Source organism: Pseudophryne corroboree, chromosome 1 (assembly GCF_028390025.1).
Source record: "Pseudophryne corroboree isolate aPseCor3 chromosome 1, aPseCor3.hap2, whole genome shotgun sequence".
Lineage (NCBI taxonomy): Eukaryota > Metazoa > Chordata > Amphibia > Anura > Myobatrachidae > Pseudophryne > Pseudophryne corroboree.
The window spans coordinates 415,135,772-415,158,447 of NC_086444.1; the positions used below are offsets into that span (position 1 = coordinate 415,135,772).

The 22,676-nt window shown below is 48.4% G+C and overlaps 1 protein-coding gene across 2 annotated transcripts in view; it reads right to left on the reverse strand.

The window, feature by feature from the left end:
• Positions 1-22,676, reverse strand: part of MED13L (mediator complex subunit 13L) — a 467,040-nt gene that overhangs the window by 209,812 nt on the left and 234,552 nt on the right. For both annotated transcript variants that reach the window (XM_063913297.1, XM_063913296.1), the window contains exon 11: positions 16,428-16,638. In XM_063913297.1, coding sequence (XP_063769367.1) covers positions 16,428-16,638 — 211 coding nt within the window. The remainder of the gene's footprint in view (positions 1-16,427; positions 16,639-22,676) is intronic.

Consider the following 22,676-nt stretch of genomic DNA (forward strand, 5'->3'; position numbering starts at 1 on the left):
TAAGCCTCCTCATCAAACATGTCGACACAGCCGTACCGACACACCGCACACACACAGGGAATGCTCTGACTGAGGACAGGACCCCACAAAGCCCTTTGGGGAGACAGAGAGAGAGTATGCCAGCACACACCAACAGCGCTATATAACACAGGGATTAACACTATAACTGAGTGATTTTTTCCAATAGCTGCTTGTATACACAATATTGCGCCTAAATTTAGTGCCCCCCCTCTCTTTTTTACCCTATGTAGTCTGGAAACTGCAGGGGAGAGCCTGGGAGCGATCCTTCCAGCGGAGCTGTGAGGGAAAATGGCGCCAGTGTGCTGAGGGAGATAGCCCCGCCCCTTTTTCGGCTGACTTCTCCCGCTTTTTTCTATGTATATCTGGCAGGGGTATTTTACACATATATAGTCTCTATGACTATATTGTGTGTTATTTGCCAGCCAAGGTACTCAATATTGCAGCCCAGGGCGCGCGCCCCCCCCCCCCCCCCCCCCCCCAGCGCCCTGCACCCATCAGTGACCGGAGTGTGAGGTGTGCATGGGAAGCAATGGCGCACAGCTGCAGTGCTGTGCGCTACCTTGATGAAGACCTAAGTCTTCTGCCGCCGATTTCCAGGACCCTCTTCTTGCTTCTGGCTCTGTAAGGGGGACGGCGGCGCGGCTCCGGGACCGGACGACCGGGGCTGGGCCTGTGTTCGATCCCTCTGGAGCTAATGGTGTCCAGTAGCCTAGAAGCCCAAGCTAGCTGCAAGCAGGTAGGTTCGCTTCTCTCCCCTTAGTCCCTCGTAGCAGTGAGTCTGTTGCCAGCAGATCTCACTGAAAATAAAAAACCTAAAATAAACTTTCTTTTTCTAAGAGCTCAGGAGAGCCCCTAGTGTGCATCCAGCTCAGCCGAGCACAAAATTCTAACTGAGGTCTGGAGGAGGGTCATAGAGGGAGGAGCCAGTGCACACCAGGTAGTCCTAAAGCTTTCTTTAGTTGTGCCCAGTCTCCTGCGGAGCCGCTATTCCCCATGGTCCTTACGGAGTTCCCAGCATCCACTAGGACGTCAGAGAAAATATAGGATCAAAATTACCCCCAAATTCTATGATTTAAGCTGTTTTTGAGGGGTTTTTGAAAGAAAAAAAAAAAACACTCGAATCCAAAACACACCCGAATCCGACAAAAAATTTTCAGGGAGGTTTTGCCAAAACGCGTCCGAATCCAAAACACGGCCGCGGAACCGAATCCAAAACCCGAAAAAATGCCCGGTGCACATCTCTAGATAAGATACAGTTGGGGTACACTAACAGTCTTTGTCTATCCATTTTGATTTTCAAAAGTTGTGTTCTATACGAGCCTTGTAAATACAGCAGTTAGTCTTGGCTGGATTTAAGTTATGGTATGTTTGTAATTAGTCTTTTTTTTAAGCCTTATGTTAAGTTTGGTGCCTATTTTTATATGTCTGTGACTGCTGTCTAAATGTTGTTTTTATTTCTTGGGTTTTTACTCAAATCTGTTCCTGGTTTAGATGCCAGATGGTTCATTACGACCGATTCTGATCCTCAAAAACCTTCATCTACAGTTGTGGGTACACACATTCCAGACGGAACTCTGTTTTATGATTACATCCATGGAGATAGACAAACTGTGTGTCTATACACATCAAGGACCGCTTATTTACACATACCAATTTGGAAAGGTCACTAAAGCTTTCTCTGGTTTGCGTAGCAGACATTTATTTCCAATTTGGAGAACTGCCATTCAGCTTGGCTATGGCCCCTTGTGTCTTTGCAAAGATCATGGCTGTTCTTTAGCCTTCCAAAGGGGTGACGAACTGCTAATAAAACCAAAGTTGTCCCTGTTGCTCCTTGACCCACTTCTCATCTAGCTCCTTATCAAAGTCTCATTTTACTGGATCTCCAGCTCAACATCAGAACTTTCTGTGTTTATCTACTGGTGCAAGTGGAAGTTAAAACTTCCATGCTCAAGGTGTCTCACTTATATTTTCTACAGGATGCGCTAGACAGTGGCTACAAGCTAGCTTTGCTTAAACTGCAGGTTTTACAGAGGAAACTGGCTTCTCTACCAGAAACTGACATTTGTTAACAGGGCATGTTACATAACCAGTCATATTATGTTCCACTGGGACCTTAACTTGGTTCTGTTTTATATCGTAGAAGCCACATTTTAAACCGCTGGATACAGTGAACTTCAGGTGCCCTTTTTTAGATGTCTTTTTTGTTGGTCATCTTTTCAGCAAGAAGCATGTCTGAGTTGGTGTCTATCATGCAAATCTAGTCTTGTTTTTCCATCAAGATTGGACTATCCTATGTCATGACCCTCTTTTCAGCCAAAGGTGGTGTTCAAGGGTTGGGTATGGGTGACCGGCGTTTGGGATCCCGCTGGTCACCATATTGACGCTGGGATACAGAGGTCTAGATTGCCGGCAGGGGGGCGAGCACAACGAAGCCCCTTGCGGGCACGCTGCACATGTCATGCGCTCGCCACAGGTTCTATTCCCACTCTATGGGTGTCGTGGACTGTCAGGCTTGCAATCGCTCGGGATCCCAGCGTCGGTATAGTGACCAGCGGTCACGTAACTACATCCGTGTCCAGATATTGTAATTACTGATTTGTATCATGGGGCGGCAGTAATGAGGATTTATTATATCTTGATGTAATTTAGGACTTATGGATCCTATTTTTGCATGGATAGAGCAGTGAAATGATAAAAGGTGGGATGTTAGAAACAATAAAAAAAAAAAAAAGACTGCAAAGATCCCAAACACTTAACATCTGAGATCCAGAGAGACCACAACACCCTTATGCTGGGTACACACTGGCAGATATATCAGCAGCTCAATTGAATGGACATTATATCGTGGACGAGTCAACTGGTGTGTACCAGCTGCATCTGAACAAAGTTCACAGATATATCGATTTGGCTCTGCAGCACAGCCAATGGCCCATATATCTGCAAATACATTGATGCATCCTGCTGTGTTGTACAGGCAGACAGCCAACCGCTTGTACATTTGCTGCAGAGGCCGCTGGTGATTGACATCACAACAGGGCAAGCACATGTAAATGGCCACCCAATTGTGATGTCAGGAGCAACATATCGGGCTGGCGACTTGTAAGTATGTATGCACTTACAAATCGTCAGATAGGTCGTCGGAATACCCAGAAGGCCGATCCATTGTGTTACTGTGTTTCGAGCATTACTTTCAATGGGCAGTGAAACACATAAGCAGAAAGAGAATGTAATGTTAAGGGTATTTAGGCACAACCTGAATCTGATCATACTCTGGGGGACATAATTACGAAAGGTCAATTTTCATCAATTTCAAATAGATGAAACTATCTAATTGTTGCTGAATTTCCAGGGCTAAAAAAAATAAGATTTTACTTACCGGTAAATCTATTTCTCGTAGTCCGTAGTGGATGCTGGGGACTCCATAAGGACCATGGGGAATAGACGGGCTCTGCAGGAGACATGGGCACTTTAAGAAAGAATTTAGGTTCTGGTGTGCTCTGGCTCCTCCCTCTATGTCCCTCCTCCAGACCTCAGTTAGAGAAACTGTGCCCAGAGGAGCTGACAGTACAAGGAAAGGATTTTTGGAAATCCAGGGCAAGACTCATACCAGCCACACCAATCACACCGAATAACTTGTGATAAACTTACCCAGTTAACAGTATGAACAACAACAGAGCATCAGATCAACCCTGATGCAACTATAACATAACCCTTATTTAAGCAATAACTATATACAAGCATTGCAGAAGAAGTCCGCACTTGGGACGGGCGCCCAGCATCCACTACGGACTACGAGAAATAGATTTACCGGTAAGTAAAATCTTATTTTCTCTAACGTCCTAGTGGATGCTGGGGACTCCGTAAGGACCATGGGGATTATACCAAAGCTCCCAAACGGGCGGGAGAGTGCAGATGACTCTGCAGCACCGATTGAGCAAACACAAGGTCCTCCTCAGCCAGGGTATCAAACTTGTAGAACCTTGCAAAGGTGTTTGAACCTGACCAAGTAGCCGCTCTGCAAAGTTGTAATGTCGAGACCCCTCGGGCAGCCGCTCAAGAAGAGCCCACCTTCCTTGTGGAATGGGCCTTAACTGATTTAGGCAGCGGCAATCCAGCCGCAGAATGAGCCTGCTGAATCGTGTTACAGATCCAGCGAGCAATAGTCTGCTTTGAAGCAGGCGCCCCAAGCTTGTTGGAAGCATACAGGATAAACAAAGATTCTGTTTTCCTGACCCTAGCCGATCTGGCTACATACACCTTCAAAGCCCTGACCACATCCAGTAACTCGGAATCCTCCAAGTCAGGAGTAGCCACAGGCACCACAATAGGTTGGTTCATATGAAAGGATGAAACCACTTTCGGCAGAAATTGTGGGCGGGTCCGCAATTCTGCTCTATCCGCATGGAAAACCAGATAAGGGCTTTTATGTGACAAAGCCGCCAATTCTGACACACGCCTAGCCGAAGCCAAGGCTAGTAGCATGTCCACCTTCCACGTGAGATATTTCAATTCCACCGACTTGAGTGGTTCAAACCAGTGTGATTTCAGGAAACTCAACACCACGTTAAGATCCCAAGATGCCACTGGAGGCACAAAAAGGGGACTAAATATGCAGCACTCCCTTTACAAACGTCTGAACTTCAGGCAGAGAAGCCAGTTCTTTTTGAAAGAAAATGGATAGGGCCGAAATCTGGACCTTAATGGAACCCAATTTCAGGCCCAAAGTCACTCCCGACTGTAGGAAGTGAAGGAAACGGCCCAGCTGGAATTCCTCCGTAGGGGCTTTCCTGGCCTCACACCAAGCAACATATTTTCGCCATATACGGTGATAATGTCGAGCCGTCACGTCCTTCCTAGCCTTTATCAGCGTAGGAATGACCTCATCCGGAATGCCTTTTTCTGCTAGGATCCGGCGTTCAACCGCCATGCCGTCAAACGCAGCCGCGGTAAGTCTTGAAACAGACAGGGCCCCTGTTGCAACAAGTCCTGTCTTAGAGGCAGAGGCCATGGGTCCTCTGTGAGCATTTCTTGCATATCTGGATACCAAGTCCTTCTTGGCCAATCCGGAACAATGAGTATTGTTCTCACTCCTCTTTTTCTTAGGATTCTCAGCACCTTGGGTATGAGAGGAAGAGGAGGAAATACATAGACCGACTGGAACACCCACGGCATCACCAGTGCGTCCACAGCTATCGCCTGAGGGTCTCTTGACCTGGCGCAATACTTCTGTAGCTTTTTGTTGAGGCGGGATGCCATCATGTCCACCTGTGGCAGTTCCCACCGACTTGTAACCTGCGTGAAGACTTCTTGATGAAGTCCCCATTCTCCCGGGTGGAGGTCGTGCCTGCTGGGGAAGTCTGCTTCCCAGTTGTCCACTCCCGGAATGAACACTGCTGACAGTGCGCTTACGTGATTCTCCGCCCAGCGAAGAATTCTGGTGGCTTCTACCATCGACACCCTGCTCCTTGTGCCGCCTTGGCGGTTTACATGAGCCACTGCGGTGATGTTGTCTGACTGAATCAGAACCGGTTGGTCGCGAAGTAGGGACTCCGCTTGGCGTAGGGCGTTGCATAAGGCCCTTAGTTCCAGGATGCTGATGTAGAGGGAAGTCTCCTGACTTGACCACAGACCTTGGAAATTTCTTCCCTGTGCGACTGCCCCCCACCCTCGGAGGCTTGCATCCGTGGTCACCAGGACCCAGTCCTGAATGCCAAATCTGCGGCCCTCGAGGAGGTGAGCACTCTGCAGCCACCACAGGAGAGACACCCTGGCCCTGGGGGATAGGGTGATTAACCGATGCATCTGAAGATGTGATCCGCACCATTTGTCCAGTAGATCCCATTGAAAGGTCCTCGCATGGAACCTGCCGAAGGGAATGGCCTCGTATGATGCCATCATCTTTCCCAGGACTCGCGTGCAGTGATGTACCGACACCTGTTTTGGTTTCAATAGGTTTCTGACCAGTGTCATGAGATCCTGAGCCTTCTCCATCTGGAGATAAACCCTCTTCTGGTCTGTGTCCAGAATCATGCCCAGGAAAGGCAGACGAGTCGTAGGAATCAACTGCGACTTTGGAATATTTAGAATCCAGCCGTGTTGTCGTAACACTTCCAGAGAGCGTGCTATGCTGATCAGCAACTGCTCTCTTGACCTCGCCTTTATGAGGAAATCGTCCAAGTATGGGATAATTGTGACCCCTTGCTTCCGCAGGAGTACCATCATTTCCGCCATTACCTTGGTAAATATTCTCGGTGCCATGGAGAGACCAAACGGCAACGTCTGAAATTGGTAATGACAATCCTGTACCACAAATCTGAGGTACGCCTGATGAGGTGGATAAATGGGGACATGAAGGTAAGCATCCTTTATGTCCAGAGACACCATAAAATCCTCCCCTTCCAGGCTTGCGATGACCGCTCTGAGCGATTCCATCTTGAACTTGAACCTTTTCAGGTATATGTTAAGGGATTTTAAATTCAATATGGGTCTGACCGAACCGTCCGGTTTCGGTACCACAAACATGGTCGAATAATAACCCTTTCCTTGTTGGAGGAGGGGAACCTTGACCACCATCTGTTGAAGATACAATTTGTGAATTGCAGTTAACACTATTTCCCTCTCTAAGGGGGAAGCTGGCAGGGCCGATTTGAGGTATCGGTGAGGGGGCATCTTTTCGAATTCCAGCTTGTATCCCTGAGACACAATCTCTATCGCCCAGGGATCCAACTGGGAGTGAACCCACTTGTGGCTGAAATTTGGGAGACGCGCCCCCACCGGGCCTGGCTCCGCCTGTGGAGCCCCAGCGTCATGCGGTGGATTTAGTGGAAGCCGGGGAGGACTTCTGTTCCTGGGAACTAGCTGCGTTGTGCAGCTTCCTTCATCTGCCCCTGGCAAGAAAGGACACACCTCGGACTTTCTTGCCTTTTTGTGATCGAAAGGACTGCATTTGGTAATACGGTGCTTTCTTAGGTTGTGAGAAAACATATGGCAAAAAATTTGACTTTCCAGCAGTAGCTGTGGAGACCAGGTCCGAGAGACCCTCCCCAAACAATTCCTCACCCTTGTAAGGTAAAACCTCCATGTGCCTTTTTGGAGTCGGCATCGCCTGTCCATTGCCGAGTCCACAGGACCCTTCTGGCAGAAATCGACATTGCATTTATTCTAGACAACGTCTTTTATATGCCCCAGGGTCATTAATATAGTATCCTTGTCTAAGGTATCAAGTTCCTCAGATAAGGCATCAGTCCATGCTGCTACAGCACTACACACCCAGGCCGACGCAATTGCCGGCCTTAGTAAGGTACCTGAATGTGTATAAATGGACTTCAGGGTACCCTCTTGCTCTCTATCAGCAGCATCTTTTAGGGTGGCCGTATCCTGTGACGGCAGGGCTACCCTCTTGGATAAGCGTGTTAAAGCTTTGTCCACCCTAGGGGAGGGTTCCCAGCGTAACCTGTCCGTTGGCGGGAAAGGATACGCCATAAGCATCCGTTTGGAAATCTGCAGTTTTTTATCTGGAGATTCCCAAGCCTTTTCACATAACTCATTTAGCTCGTGTGAAGGGGGGAAGGTCACCACATGCCTTTTTTCCCCATACATATGAACCCTCTTGTCTGGGACTGGGGTTTCCCCTGTGATGTGCAACACATCCTTAATTGCTATAATCATATAACGGATGGCTTTAGCCAATTTAGGCTGTAACTTTGCATCATCGTAATCGACACTGGAGTCAGAATCCATGTCAGTATCTGTGTCAACAATTTGGGATAGTGGGCGCTTCTGAGACCCTGACGGCCTCTGCGACATAGGATCAGGCACGGGCTGAGACCCTGACTGTCCTAAGGTTTCAGCTTTATCCAACCTTTTATGCAAGGAATTAACATTATCATTTTAAACCTTCCACATATCCATCCAATCAGGTGTCGGCGCCGTCGGCGGAGACACCACATTCATTTGCTCCCGCTCTGCTTCCACATAGCCTTCCTCGTCAAACATGTCGACACAAGCGTACCGACACACCACACACACAGGGAATGCTCTTTTTGAAGATAGTTCCCCCACAAGGCCCTTTGGAGAGACAGCGAGAGACAGAGAGAGAGTATGCCAGCACACACCCCAGCTCTATATAACCCAGGAATAACACAGTAACTTAATGTTAACCCAGTAGCCGCTGTTATATTGATTTTTGCGCCAAATTATGTGCCCCCCCTCTCTTTTTACCCTCTTCTACCCTGTATCTGCAGGGGAGAGCCTGGGGAGCTTCCTCTCAGCGGAGCTGTGGAGAAAAAATGGCGCTGGTGAGTGCTGAGGAAGAAGCCCCGCCCCCTCAGCGGCAGGCTTCTGTCCCGCTTTAATATACAATTTTTGGCGGGGGGCTCATACATATATACAGTGCCCAACTGTATATATGCAAACTTTTGCCAAAGAGGTCCTAAATTGCTGCCCCCCCCCCCCCCTGCGCCCTGCACCCTTACAGTGACCGGAGTATGTGGGTGTGTGTGGGAGCAATGGCGCACAGCTGCAGTGCTGTGCGCTACCTCAGTGAAGACTGGAGTCTTCTGCCGCCGATTTCGAAGTCTTCTTGCTTCTTTCACTCGGCTTCCGTCTTCCGGCTCTGCGAGGGGGACAGCGGCGCGGCTCTGGGATCGGACGACGAGGGTGAGATCCTGTGTACGATCCCTCTGGAGCTAATGGTGTCCAGTAGCCTAAGAAGCAGGACCTATCTGCAGAGAGTAGGGCTGCTTCTCTCCCCTCAGTCCCACGATGCAGGGAGTCTGTTGCCAGCAGAGCTCCCTGAAAATAAAAAAACCTAACAAAATACTTTCTTACAGCAAGCTCAGGAGAGCTCACTGAACAGCACCCAGCTCGTCCGGGCACAGATTCAAACTGAGGTCTGGAGGAGGGACATAGAGGGAGGAGCCAGAGCACACCAGAACCTAAATTCTTTCTTAAAGTGCCCATGTCTCCTGCAGAGCCCGTCTATTCCCCATGGTCCTTACTGAGTCCCCAGCATCCACTAGGACGTTAGAGAAATAGGATTTTGGTTACCTACCGGTAAATCCTTTTCTCGTAGTCTATAGAGGATGATGGGGTCCATATTAGTACCATGGGTATAGACGGGTCCACCAGGAGCCACTGGCACTTGAAGAGTTTGAGTGTGTGGGCTGGCTCCTCCCTCTATGCCACTCCTACCAGACTCAGTCTAGTAACTGTGCCCGAGGATACGGACATCTTCGAGAGAAGGATTTAACACATATCGTGGCGAGAATCACACCAGCTCACACATACAAGGCACATCAAGCTAACTTAGCTCGAAAACTCAGCAACCGCTGAAACATTACTTACCAAGTAAACAACGCAGTACATAACTAAAACAAAGTTGCACTGAACCAGATAACCATTGCAGGAAATCGAAGCGCTGGGTGGGCGCCCAGCATCCTCTATGCACTACGAGAAAAGGATTTACCGGTAGGTAACCAAAATCCTATTTTCTCTTACGTCCTAGAGGATGCTGGGGTCCATTGTCAAAGTCGAAAAATATTATAATGCATATGTCTTGTACTAACCCCATGCACATGTCCGCTGCTCGTACACTCAGTCCGCCGTACGTGCACATATCCGCAAGTTGCGTAAGATCGCTCCGGCGATCGTGCGCATGATATGGGTATTTACGGCGGAGTTTGTGAGCGTGTAGCGTGTTATTAGCACATAGCATATTTAACCCAAATAGTGCATTTTTTAGATATAGTTCCCCTAGACCATGACAGCGAGTATTATTAGTTTAAACAGTTCCTGGACAGAGGAATTCGCATTTGCATGATAGGAAGGGTCAGATAAAGGTTGGAAGGTGATGTCTAGTATCCAGCTGTAGGGCATTTTGAGGGTAACATTCCGGTGTTAGAGAAAGATCGCTTGCTCCTGCGTATAGTTATGTACAAAAGTAGATTATGAACATTAACTGTATTTACTGTAAATTACATATGCGGCGGGAATCCAAAGGATACCACCCACAAGAGCAGTTGAGAATGACATCGCCCACCTTTTCAAATCCACCTATGACCTTTGCTGTAATGTGGAGACATATCTCTGTGTCCAATGAACAATGAGATTACAGTGACCATTGTATTGTGTATGCATGTTGTGTATATAAGGACCATTGTTGCCTGGCCGGTCAGATGACTCTAAACGCTATCTGCATGACGAGCGGAGGACCGAGTTCGGGTTGCGCTTGCGAATATTCTCACGTACGTACATTCTCTGTAGCCATTATTCTGTTTAGATTTACTTGTTAGTCTGTAGTGTATAACTTGTATTGTTTTACCTTTTGGAATCAATCCACGGAGGCCTTAGAACCCTGTGGTTTAAACTACAAACGGTGTTGTGTTTTCACTTTCCTGCCTGGGCCTTTAGAGTAGATTTTTCTGTATAAAGTGTATAAGCATTGTTAAGGTGTATGCACTGCGGATACTTTGTTACAGTACATTGCTGCCAAACGTTTAAAGTATAAGCATATCATTACATTGTATCATTAACAAGGTTTAAAAGGTTATCAACTGTGTGTGCGCTCGCTGTGTGTACTCTGTACACTCAGCGCAGCGTGTGTACGCCAAGTGCATACCACGTGCAGGACTCTGTACGCAAATAGCGTACAAAGTGCGTAGCACGTGCACGTGGTCTAGCAGCCATAGCGGCTCAACGGTAATAGTGTACAAAGGGGTATAGCTTTGCGGTCTAAGATAATACCGACATTATCACCATATTAGTACCATGGGGAAGTACCAAAGCTGCAAAAACGGGAGGGAGAGTGCGGAGGCTCCTGCAGAACTGATTGACTGAACTTCAGATTATAAGAGGCCAAAGTATCGAACCTGTAGAACTTTGCAAACGTGTTCGACAAAGACCAAGTTGCTGCTCGGCAAAGTTGGAACGCCGAGACCCCCCGGGCAGCCGCCCAGGAAGACCCCACCTTACGTGTAGAGTGGGCCTTAACAGACGTAGGACACGGCAAGCCTGCCGTAGAATACGCATGCTGGATAGTGAACCTGATCCAGCGAGATATTGTCTGCTTAGAAGCAGGACACCCAAATTTCTTGGGATCATACAGGACAAACAGAGTCCGATTTCCTGTGAGCCCTTCCAACATCCAAGGACTTTGATGAAATTGAGGTGTCAGTAGCCACTGGCACCACAATAGGTTGGCTGATATGAAATGCCGACACAACCTACGGAAGAAACTGCTGACATGTCCGGAGTTCAGCTCTATCTTCGTGGAAGATCAAGTATGGGCTTTTACACGATAAAGCCCCCAACTCCGACACACGTCTAGCAGAAGCTAAAGCTAACAGCTGTCAATGTGAGAAATTTGACTTCAACCTCCTGTAGAGACTCGAAACAATTTAACTGGAGGAACTGCAACACCACGTTAAGGTCCCAAGGCGCCGTAGGCGGTACAAAGGGAGGTTGGATGTGCAGAACTCCCTTCAAAAAGGTCTGAACCTCAGGGAGAGCAGCCAATTGTTTTTGGAAGAAAATGGATAGGGCAGAAATCTGGACCTTCACAGATCCCAACTTGAGGCCCATATCCACACCAGCTTGTAAGAGGAGGAGAAACCGTCCCAGTTGAAACTCCACTGCAGGAAATTTCTTGGACTGACACCAAGAGACATATTTTTTCCAAATTCGAAGGTAATGTTTAGACGTTACTCCTTTCCTAGCCTGTATCAGAGTAGGAATGACCTTGTTCGGAATGCCCTTCCGAGCTAGTATCAGGTGTTCAACTTCCATGCCGTCAAAATTAGCCGCGGTAAGTCTTGATAGGCGAACGGCCCCTGCTGCAGCAGATCCTCCCAAAGAGGAAGAGGCTTATGCTCTTCTTGCAGTAGATACAGAAGATCCGCGTACCAAGCCCTTCTTGGCCAGTCTGGAGCAATGAGGATTGCTTGAACTTTTGTTCTCCTTATGAGCTTTAGAACTCTTGGGATGAGTGGAAGTGTAGGAAACACATACACCGTCTGGAACGCCCACGGAGACACTAGGGCGTCCACCAACACTGTTTGCGGGTCCCTCGACCTGGAACAATACCGCCGAAGCTTCTTGTTGAGACGAGAGGCCATCATGTCGATCAGGGGTACGCCCCAAAGATCACCCCCTGTCTGCGGAGGAGAATCAACATTTCCGCCATCACCTTGGTGAATACCCTCGGTGCTGTGGAGAGACTGAATGGAAGGGCCTGGAACTGAAAGTGACAGTCCAACAGTGCAAATCGCAGATAAGCTTGATGCCGCAGCCAAATCGGAATGTGGAGGTAAGCATACTTGATATCCAGGGATACTAGGAATTCCCCCTCCTCCAGACCTGATATCACTGCCCTTAGGGACTCCATTTTGAACTTGAACTCCCTCAGAAAGGGGTTTACTGATTTTAAGTTCAGAATGGGCCTGACCAAATCATCCGGTTTTGGTACCACGAAAAGGTTTGAATAGTAACCTTTGTTTTGCATATGAGGTGGTACTGGCACAATGACCTGTGCCTCCACCAACTTCTGGACGGCTTCTTGCAGGACAGTCCTGTCTGCCAGCGGAGCTGGCAAGCCTGATTTGAAAAATCGGTGCGGAGGGAGATTTTTAAATTCCAGCCTGTACCCCTGGGGCACAATATCTTGCACCCAGGGGTCCAGGCCGGATGACACCCAGACGTGACTGAAATGCCTGAGTCTCGCTCCCACCGGCCTCACCACCGGGGCGTGCAGTCCACCGTCATGCGAAGGACTTTGGTGTACCTGAAGCAGGTTTCTCTTCCTGGGAACCTGCAGCCACAGGTTTCTTGAACTTGGGCCGACCTCCCCGAAAGAAGGCTTTGCCTTTCTGGGCCTGTTAGACCGAAAGGACTGTGACGTAACTGAAGAAAAGGGTTTCTTCGGAGCAGGTGTAGCTGAGGGAAGGAAGGGTAACTTACCAGCCGTAGCCGTGGAGATCCACGCATCTAACCCTTCCCAAAGAGAGCCTGACCTGTGTAGGGTAGGGTCTCCACACTTCTCCTGGATTCCGCGTCGGCAGACCGCTGGCGCAACCACAGCCCTCAACGAGCTGATACGGACATGGAAGAAAATCCCTGCAGCCATGGAACCCAGGTCCTTCATGGATTCTACCAGAAATCCTGTCGAATTCTGAATGTTACGTAAAAACAATTCAACATCACATTTTTCCATAGTATCCAAATCCTCAAGTAACGTGCCTGACCACTTTACTATAGCTTTGGCAATCCAAGCACTGGCAATAGTGTGACGTAGTACTGCCCCAGAAGCTGTGTACATGGATTTGAGCGTATTATCAATTTTACGATCAGCCGCCTCTTTCCAGGCGGTAGATCCTCGAACAGGTAAAACCACCTTTTTTGGGAGTCTGGATACAGACGCGTCAACAATAGGTGGGTTTTCCCATTTTTTCCTATCCTCTACCGGGAAAGGAAACGCTACCAGAACCCTTTTAGGTATCTGGAATTTTTTATCCGGGTTTTCCCAAGCCTTTTCAAATTTAGCATTGAATTCCTTTGACGCAGGAAAGGTTAGGGAGGCTTAATTATTTTCAGTGAAGTAAGCCTCCTCAACCTGCTCGGGTGTTGTATCAGCAATATTCAACACATTCCTAATAGCCTCTATCATCAACTACACCCCTTTTGCAAGAGATGCAGCCCCCCGCAACACATCCCCGTCACCGTCTGCAGTATCAGAGTCAGTATCATCCTGCATGGTCTGAGCAAGAGCACGTTTATGGGAATATACTGCGGGGATCCCTGAAGTACCAGAACTGGGCCAGACTGCCATAGAGTTCTGTAAAGCCTGAGTTGCAGATTCATTTTGTGCAACCCCATTTGAAATCTGAGAAATCATAGATTTGATAGAGGAAAACCACTCAGATTCCTTGCTCGATCATCCTAAGAGGACATATCCTCTGCAGCATATGACACAGAGACCCTGGACATTGCTTAATGGAGACCACAGACACTCCACACACACATACAGGGGAGGGCAGACAGAGTTTCACACACAAGAATGGCAAGAGAGACACAGAGCTTGGAGCCAACCCACACACAGCGCTTTTAATATAAAGGGAGACCCTTATCAGCGCTGACTGTGCACCTTAACAGGTTACACAGTCGTTTTGCAGCAGCCCCCCCCCCCCCCCCCCTCTACAACCCCCTGGTGTCGTGATAGCTGGAGTTGTTGTGGAGGGACTTGCTCTTCATTGACAGCGATGTGCAGGCAGGAAAATGGCGCTAAACGCTGCTGGGTCCGCTCTGAGAAGCTCCGCCTCCAAAATGGATTTCCCTACAGTAACTCTGGAATGTCACGTATCCAACTCAACCCCAAAGAGCCATTCCCCAGAAAAGGGACGATTCCACAGTGCGCTTGGATTCTGCGTCCGCTATCCACTGACGCAACCACAAGGCCCTGCGCGTCGACACTGCCATGGCAGAAGTCCTAGCATTAATATTGCCCATCTCCTTGAGCGAGTCACATAGGACGCGTACAGTGTCCTGAATGAGCTTCAGGAGAATCACCGTAGTGACCAGAGGCATATCCCCGGAGAGGCCGTCCTGAAATTGAGAAGCCCATGTGTGAATGGCATGGGTCATCCAGCAACCCGCTATGACCGGCGTTTGCGATACACCTGTTGCTGTGTAGATACACTTTCGTGTAGTCTCTATTTTTTCTGTCCCCAGGGTCCTTCATGGTAAAGGAGCCCGGGGCAGGCAGCTCCACCTTTTTTTGACAGTTGAGAGACTGATAAGTCAACTCCCGGGGTTCTTCCCAGAATTACTACCTTCAAGAGCAAATGGGAAAGTGTGCAAAAACCTTTTTAACACCTGGTATTTTTTGTCTGGATTTTTCCAGGCTAACTTAAATAGGTCATCTAACTCTGCAGTATCAGGGAAAGTGACATTAGGCTTGTTTTGTGTAAAGAAAAACGACTGCTGTGACGCAGCGTCCTCTAGAGGAAACTTTAACACGTCCGGTATAGCCAAAATGAGGAGTTCAATACCCTGAGCAGAAGCAGAATCCCCACTAACGGGAGTCAAGTCATCCACATCCTCCTGTATATCCTCATCTGAATCAGATAGTAAGGCAGGTAAATCACGCTTTTGTGGTCCTGAGTGAGAGGGGGGGCTGTGTAACATCTGCCCTAGCAGCTAAGTCTGCAACAGCCTGTTGTAGTAGCTGAGTTTTGTGAACATTAGCAGTGAGTTGTGATGACTTATCAGACATCATATTCTTAAGGGCCCCTAGCCAGGAGGGCTCTTGATCCTCTCCCCCAGCCCCCTCACTGAGTTGTGAATATTGGTTGCATTGTTCACATGAAACAGAATCAGATAATAAGGGAGAGAATCTGGTGCGGCACACACTGCAGTTTGTGTTTACCCATGTTCACAGTAAATCACAATGACATACACATACAGACAGTCAAACATATCAAGCCTGCCCTTACTGTATGTGAGAGGGAGACATACAGAGAGAGAAGACCAGCACATCCCAGCTACATACTCCCAGTGAGGCTGTCCGCTTATTTATCACAGTGAAAAACTAATGATTTCTTTCCTATATAGGACACAGATTGTGTACAATAGCGGCTCTCTCCCTTTGCTACACCCTGTACTAGTTTTCCAGCGTTTTCTGTAGTGTCAGGAGGAGCTGTGTGTGCCTGCTGCTGCTGCAGTAAGCAGAGGAAGTCACCAAAATTCTGCTGGTCCCGCTCTGGCATTGTCTCCTAAAGTGCTTAAAAACATCACACAAGTGCTAATTTAAGCCACCGCTAGCCAGTGCACACGGGGGCTCTAGCGGGTCCCCCCCCAGGAGAGTCCCGTTTGCCGCGCCCACGTTCAGCCACACCATAAACCAGGAGACCCCGGTTTGTACTCACCACTGTCGTCACCTTCAGGCATCTGTTAGAGGTTTGCGGCGTGCTGCGATTGCGACAGCTACGGCTCAGTGCCCCGCTGAACAAACAACCTCTCAGGACGATGATCCTGAAGTGGGGAAGCGGCTCTGACATCTTGCAAGGCCGGTGACCGTCCCCTCCCCTAACTCCCACAGTGCAGGTATGCTGTTGCCCAAACAGCAAAAGTTAATCAATACTGCTTACGCCCAATGTAAAGCGGTGATTTAGTAGTCAAATTATATTTTTCTGAATCTATTCAATGGCAGTATTAAAATATACAAACTTTGAAAAACAGTAACTAGCACAAAGTTGTGCAACAAATGCAGATAGTTTCTCAAGTTCATGGTATAGATATAGATGTATTTTCATATACGATCAAGTACATCGAACACCAATGCATCGAAGGTTTTGTTTTAACATGCATCTTGTTTTAAAAATTCAGAAGCTACAAACCACAGAAGGGATATATACCTTTTGTTTCAGAGAAAGGTCCTGTTCTGCTACCATCTTACATTTCTTGCTTGTGGTAGTGAAACTGTACTTGATGTCGCCATCCTCAAATGTGTAAGGATCTGAGGAGTCACCATAACCTTCACATGGATGCAGAGGAAGCTGGTCCGCAGATACAACGTGTCGCTTCTCGTCCAAGACTTTAAAGCGTTTATTGGGCTGAGATAGAAGCCTAGATGGACAAACACCAGAAAAGAACACAAATTAAGATTTTATTATCCACAGTTACCACCTGCTGAAAAGGTAATAAAAGGATGATTAACTGCCTGGCACAGACAAGGCAGTTTCTTTAAAAAAAAAAAAGTGCTTTACAGTCAGTAAATACCACTTACAATGTGAAATATGATGGCTATAGATTTTTGTTTAATATACTGAAATATGTATGGCCTACAGCACAAAAAATAAGATTTTAAAATTACCGGTAAATCTTTTTCTCGTAGTCCGTAGAGGATGCTGGGACTCCGTAAGGACCATGGGGATAGATGGGCTCCGCAGGAGACATGGGCACTTTAAGAAAGACTTTAGGCTCTGGGTGTGCACTGGCTCCTCCCTCTATGCCCCTCCTCCAGACCTCAGTTAGAGAAACTGTGCCCAGAGGAGACGGACAGTACAAGGAAAGGATTTTAGGTAATCCAAGGGCAAGATTCATACCAGCCACACCAATCACACCGTATAACTTGTGATATACTATCTAGTTAACAGTATGAAAAACCAACATAGCCTCGGTCCACCACCGATGAAACTATAACATAACCCTTATGTACGCAATAACTATATACAAGCCTTGCAGAAGTAGTCCGCACTTGGGACGGGCGCCAAGCATCCTCTACGGACTACGAGAAAAAGATTTACAGGTAGGTTTAAAATCTTATTTTCTCTAATGTCCTAGAGGATGCTGGGACTCCGTAAGGACCATGGGGATTATACCAAAGCTCCCAAACGGGCGGGAGAGTGCGGATGACTCTGCAGCACCGATTGAGCAAACAGAAGGGCCTCCTCAGCTAGGGTATCAAACTCATAGAACTTTGCAAAGGTGTTTGACCCAGACCAAGTAGCAGCTCGGCACAGCTGTAGTGCCGAGACCCCTCGGGCAGCCGCCAAAGGAGGAGCCCACCTTCCTAGTGGAATGGGCCTTAACCAATTTTGGTAACGGCAATCCTGCCGTAGAATGCGCCTGCTGAATCGTGTTACAGATCCAGCGAGCAATAGTCTGCTTTGAAGCAGGCGCCCCAAGCTTGTTGGAAGCATACAGGATAAACAAAGATTCTGTTTTCCTGACCCTAGCCGATCTGGCTACATACACCTTCAAAGCCCTGACCACATCCAGTAACTCGGAATCCTCCAAGTCAGGAGTAGCCACAGGCACCACAATAGGTTGGTTCATATGAAAGGATGAAACCACTTTCGGCAGAAATTGTGGGCGGGTCCGCAATTCTGCTCTATCCGCATGGAAAACCAGATAAGGGCTTTTATGTGACAAAGCCGCCAATTCTGACACACGCCTAGCCGAAGCCAAGGCTAGTAGCATGTCCACCTTCCACGTGAGATATTTCAATTCCACCGACTTTGTTGGCTGCATACAGGACAAACAGTGCCTCTGTTTTTCTGATCCTAGCCGTTCTGGCTACGTAAATCTTCAAAGCCCTGACCACATCAAGGGACTCGGAATCCTCCAAGTCACGTGTAGCCACAGGCACGACAATAGGCTGGTTCATATGAAAGGATGAGACCACTTTAGGTAGGAATTGAGGACGAGTCCGCAATTCCGCCCCATCCATATGAAAAACCAGATAGGGGCTTTTATGTGATAAAGCCGCTAATTCCGAGACTCGCCTAGCCGAAGCTAAGGCTAATAACAAGTGAGATATTTTAACTTCACAGTTTTGAGTGGTTCAAACCAATGTGACTTAAGGAAACTTAACACCACGTTAAGGTCCCAAGGCGCCACCGGAGGTACAAAAGGAGGCTGAATATGCAGTACTCCCTTCACAAACGTCTGTACTTCAGGAAGAGAGGCCAATTCCTTCTGAAAGAAAACGGATAGGGCCGAAACCTGAACCTTAATGGAGCCTAATTTTAGGCCCAAATTCACTCCAGTTTGTAGGAAGTGAAGGAGACGGCCCAGCTGGAATTCTTCCGTAGGAGCATTCCTGGCCTCACACCAAGAAACATATTTTCGCCATATTCGGTGATAATGTTTTGATGTCACGTCCTTCCTAGCCTTTATTAGTGTAGGAATGACCTCCTCCGGAATACCCTTTTTTCGCTAGGATCCGGCGTTCAACCGCCATGCCGTCAAACGCAGCCGCGGTAAGTCATGGAACAGACAGGGCCCCTGTTGCAGCAGGTCCTGTCTTAGAGGAAGAGGCCACGGATCTTCTGTGAGCAACTCCTGCAGCTCCGGATACCAGGTCCTTCGTGGCCAATCTGGAACAATGAGGATTGTTCTCACTCCTCTTTGTCTTATTATTCTCAACACCTTGGGTATGAGAGGAAGAGGAGGAAATACATAGACCGACCGGTACACCCACGGTGTCACCAGGGCGTCCACAGCTATCGTCTGAGGATCTCTTGACCTGGCGCAATACCTTTTTAGCTTTTTGTTGAGACGGGACGCCATCATGTCTATTTGGGGCAGTCCCCACCGACTTGCGATCTGCTCGAAGACTTCTTGATGAAGCCCCCACTCTCCCGGATGCAGATCGTGTCTGCTGAGGAAGTCTGCTTCCCAATTGTCCACTCCCGGAATGAACACTGCTGACAGTGCGCTGACATGATTCTCCGCCCAGCGAAGAATCCTGGTGGCTTCCGCCATTGCCACCCTGCTCCTTGTGCCGCCTTGACGGTTTACATGAGCCACTGCGGTGACATTGTCTGACTGAATCAGAACTGGTTTGTCGCGAAGTAATGCCTCCGCTTGACGTAGGGCGTTGTATATAGCCCTCAACTCCAGGACGTTGATGTGGAGACAAGTCTCTAGACTTGACCAAAGACCTTGGAAATTTCTTCCCTGTGTGACTGCTCCCCAACCTCGGAGGCTTTGGTCCGTGGTCACCAGGATCCAGTCCTGAATGCCGAACCTGCGGCCCTCTAGGAGGTGAGCACTCTGCAGCCACCACAGGAGAGATACCCTGGCTCTGGGGGACAGTGTGATCCGCCGATGCATATGTAGATGTGACCTGGACCACTTGTCCAGCAGGTCCCATTGGAAGGTTCTCGCATGGAACCTGCCGAAGGGAATGGCTTCGTAGGATACCACCATTTTCCCCAGGACTCGAGTGCAGTGATGCACTGACACCTGTTTTGGCTTCAATAGGTTCCTGACCAGAGTCATGAGTTCCTGAGCTTTTTCCGTCGGAAGAAAAACCCTTTTCTGGTCTGTGTCCAGAATCAAGCCTAAGGTCAGACGCGTCTTCAAGATATTGAGAATCCAGCCGTGTTGCTGTAACACCTTCAATGAAAGTGACACGCTGTCCAGTAACTTCTCCCGAGATCTCGCTTTTATGAGGAGATCGTCCAAGTATGGGATAATTGTGACACCTCGCTTGCGCAGGAGCACCATCATTTCAGCCAGTACATTGGTGAAAATCCTCGGGGCCGTGGAAAGCCCAAACGGCAACGTCTGAAATTGATAATGACAATCCTGTACAGCAAATCTCAGGAACGCCTGATGAGGTGGAAATATTGGAACATGAAGGTACGCATCCTTTATGTCTAGGGAAACCATAAAATCCCCCCCCCTTCCAGGCTGGCGATGACCGCTCTGAGCGACTCCATCTTGAACTTGAACTTTTTCAAGTATAGGTTCAGGGATTTTAAATTCAAAATGGGTCTGACCGAACCGTCCGGTTTCGGGACCACAAACAGGATTGAGTAATATCCCCTCCCCTGTTGCAGTAGGGGAACCTTGACCACCACCTGTTGAAGATACAATTTTTGAATTGCATTTAACACTAACTCCCTCTCTGAGGGAGAAGCTGGCAGAGCAGATTTGAAAAACCGGCGAGGGGCGGCCTCTTCGAATTCCAGCTTGTATCCCTGAGAAACAATTTCTATTGCCCAGGGATCCACCTGTGAGAGAACCCAGATGTGGCTGAAAAGTCGAAGACGTGCCCCCACTGGAGCGGACTCCCTCAGGGGAGCCCCAGCGTCATGCGGTGGATTTTGCAGAGGCCGGGGAGTTCCTGGGAACTAGCGGTGTGCAGCTTTTTTCCTCTGCCCTTACCTCTGGCAAGAAAGGACGATCCACGTACTTTTTTGCTTTTATTCGAACGAAAGGACTGCATTTGATAATGAGGCGCTTTCTTAGGCTGTGAGGGAACATAAGGCAAGAAATTCGATTTACCTGCCGTAGCTGTGGAGACAAGGTCCGAGAGGCCTTCTCCAAATAACTCCTCACTTTTGTAAGGCAAAAACTCCATATGCCTCTTCGAGTCGGCATCCCCCGTCCACTGTCGGGTCCATAAAACTCGCCTAGCGGAAACAGACATAGCGTTTATTCTGGAACTTAGTAAACAAACATCTCTTTGAGCATCCCTCATATATAATACAGCATCTTTTATATGCCCTAGGGTCATTCAAATGGTATCCTTATCTAGGGTCTCAATCTCCTCTGATAAGGAATCAGTCCATGCAGCCACAGCACTACAAACCCAGGCCAACGCCATTGCCGGTCTAAGTATTGTACCAGAATGTGTGTAAATGGACTTCATGGTAACCTCCTGCTTGCAATCAGCAGCATCCTTGAGGGTAGCCGTATCTTGGGATGGCAGCGCTATCTTTTTTGATAAGCGTGTCAATGCCTTGTTCACCTTAGGAGAGGATTCCCATCGTATCCTATCCTTTTGCGGGAAAGGATACGCCATAAGAATCCATTTGGGAACCTGCAGTCTCTTGTCTGGGGTTTCCCAAGCCTTTTCGCATAATTCGTTCAGCTCATACGAGGATGGAAAGGTGACCTCAGGCTTTTTCTCTTTATACATGTGTACCCTCCTGTCAGGGACAGGGGTTCCTCTGTGATATGCAAAACCTCTTTTATTGCAATAATCATATATCGAATACCCTTAGCCACTTTTGGCTGTAATTTTGCATCATCGTAGTCGACACTGGAGTCTGAATCCGTGTCGGTATCTGTGTCAACTATTTGGGATAGTGTGCGCTTCTGAGACCACGAAGGACTCGTCGACATTGGGACAGGCATGGTTTGACTTCCTGATTGTTCCCTAGCCTCAGCTTTGTCTAATCCAGAGGTTCTCAAACTCGGTCCTCGGGAGCCCACACAGTGCATGTTTTGCCGGTAACCCAGCAGGTGCACAGGTGTATTAATTACTCACTGACATTTTAAAAGGTCCACAGGTGGAGCTAATTATTTCACTTGCGATTCTGTGAGGAGACCTGCAAAACATGCACTGTGTGGGCTCCCGAGGACCGAGTTTGAGAACCTCTGGTCTAATCTTTTGTGCAATAAATTCACATTAGCACTTAAGACATTCCACATATCCATCCAGTCAGGTGTCGGCGCTGCCGACGGAGACCTTGCATTCATACACTCCCCCTCCTTAGGTGAGCCTTCAACCTCATACATGTCGACACACGCGTACCGACACACCCCACACACACAGGGAAGCTCTTTTCTGAAGACGGGTTCCCCACCAGGCCCTTTGGAGAGACAGAGAGAGAGTATGCCAGTACACACCCCAGCGCTATATGACCCAGGAAAAAACACAGAATGTTTTACCCAGTAGAACTGTTATAACTTTATACACGCCAATTATGTGCCCCCCCCCTTCTTGAAAAACCCACCGTCACTGTCAGTAAGCAGGGGAGAGTCCGGGGAGCTTCCTCTCAGCGCTGTGCTGTGGAGAAAATGGCGCTGGTGAGTGCTGAGGAAGAAGCCCCGCCCCCTCGGCGGCGGGCTTCTGTCCCGCTCAAAATCTATCAAAACATGGCGGGGGCTCTTTATATACATGTACAGTGCCCAGCTGTACATGTATATATATGCTTTTGCCATAGGAGAGGTTTATACTGCTGCCCAGGGTGCCCCCCCCCCCCTGCGCCCTGCACCATTAGTGACCGGAGTGTGTGAGGTGAACGGGAGCAATGGCGCACAGCTACACCGCTGTGCGTTACCTCTATGAAGATCAGACGTCTTCTGCCGCCTGTGAAGTCTTCTTTCTTCTCATACTCACCCGGCTTCTATCTTCTGGCTCT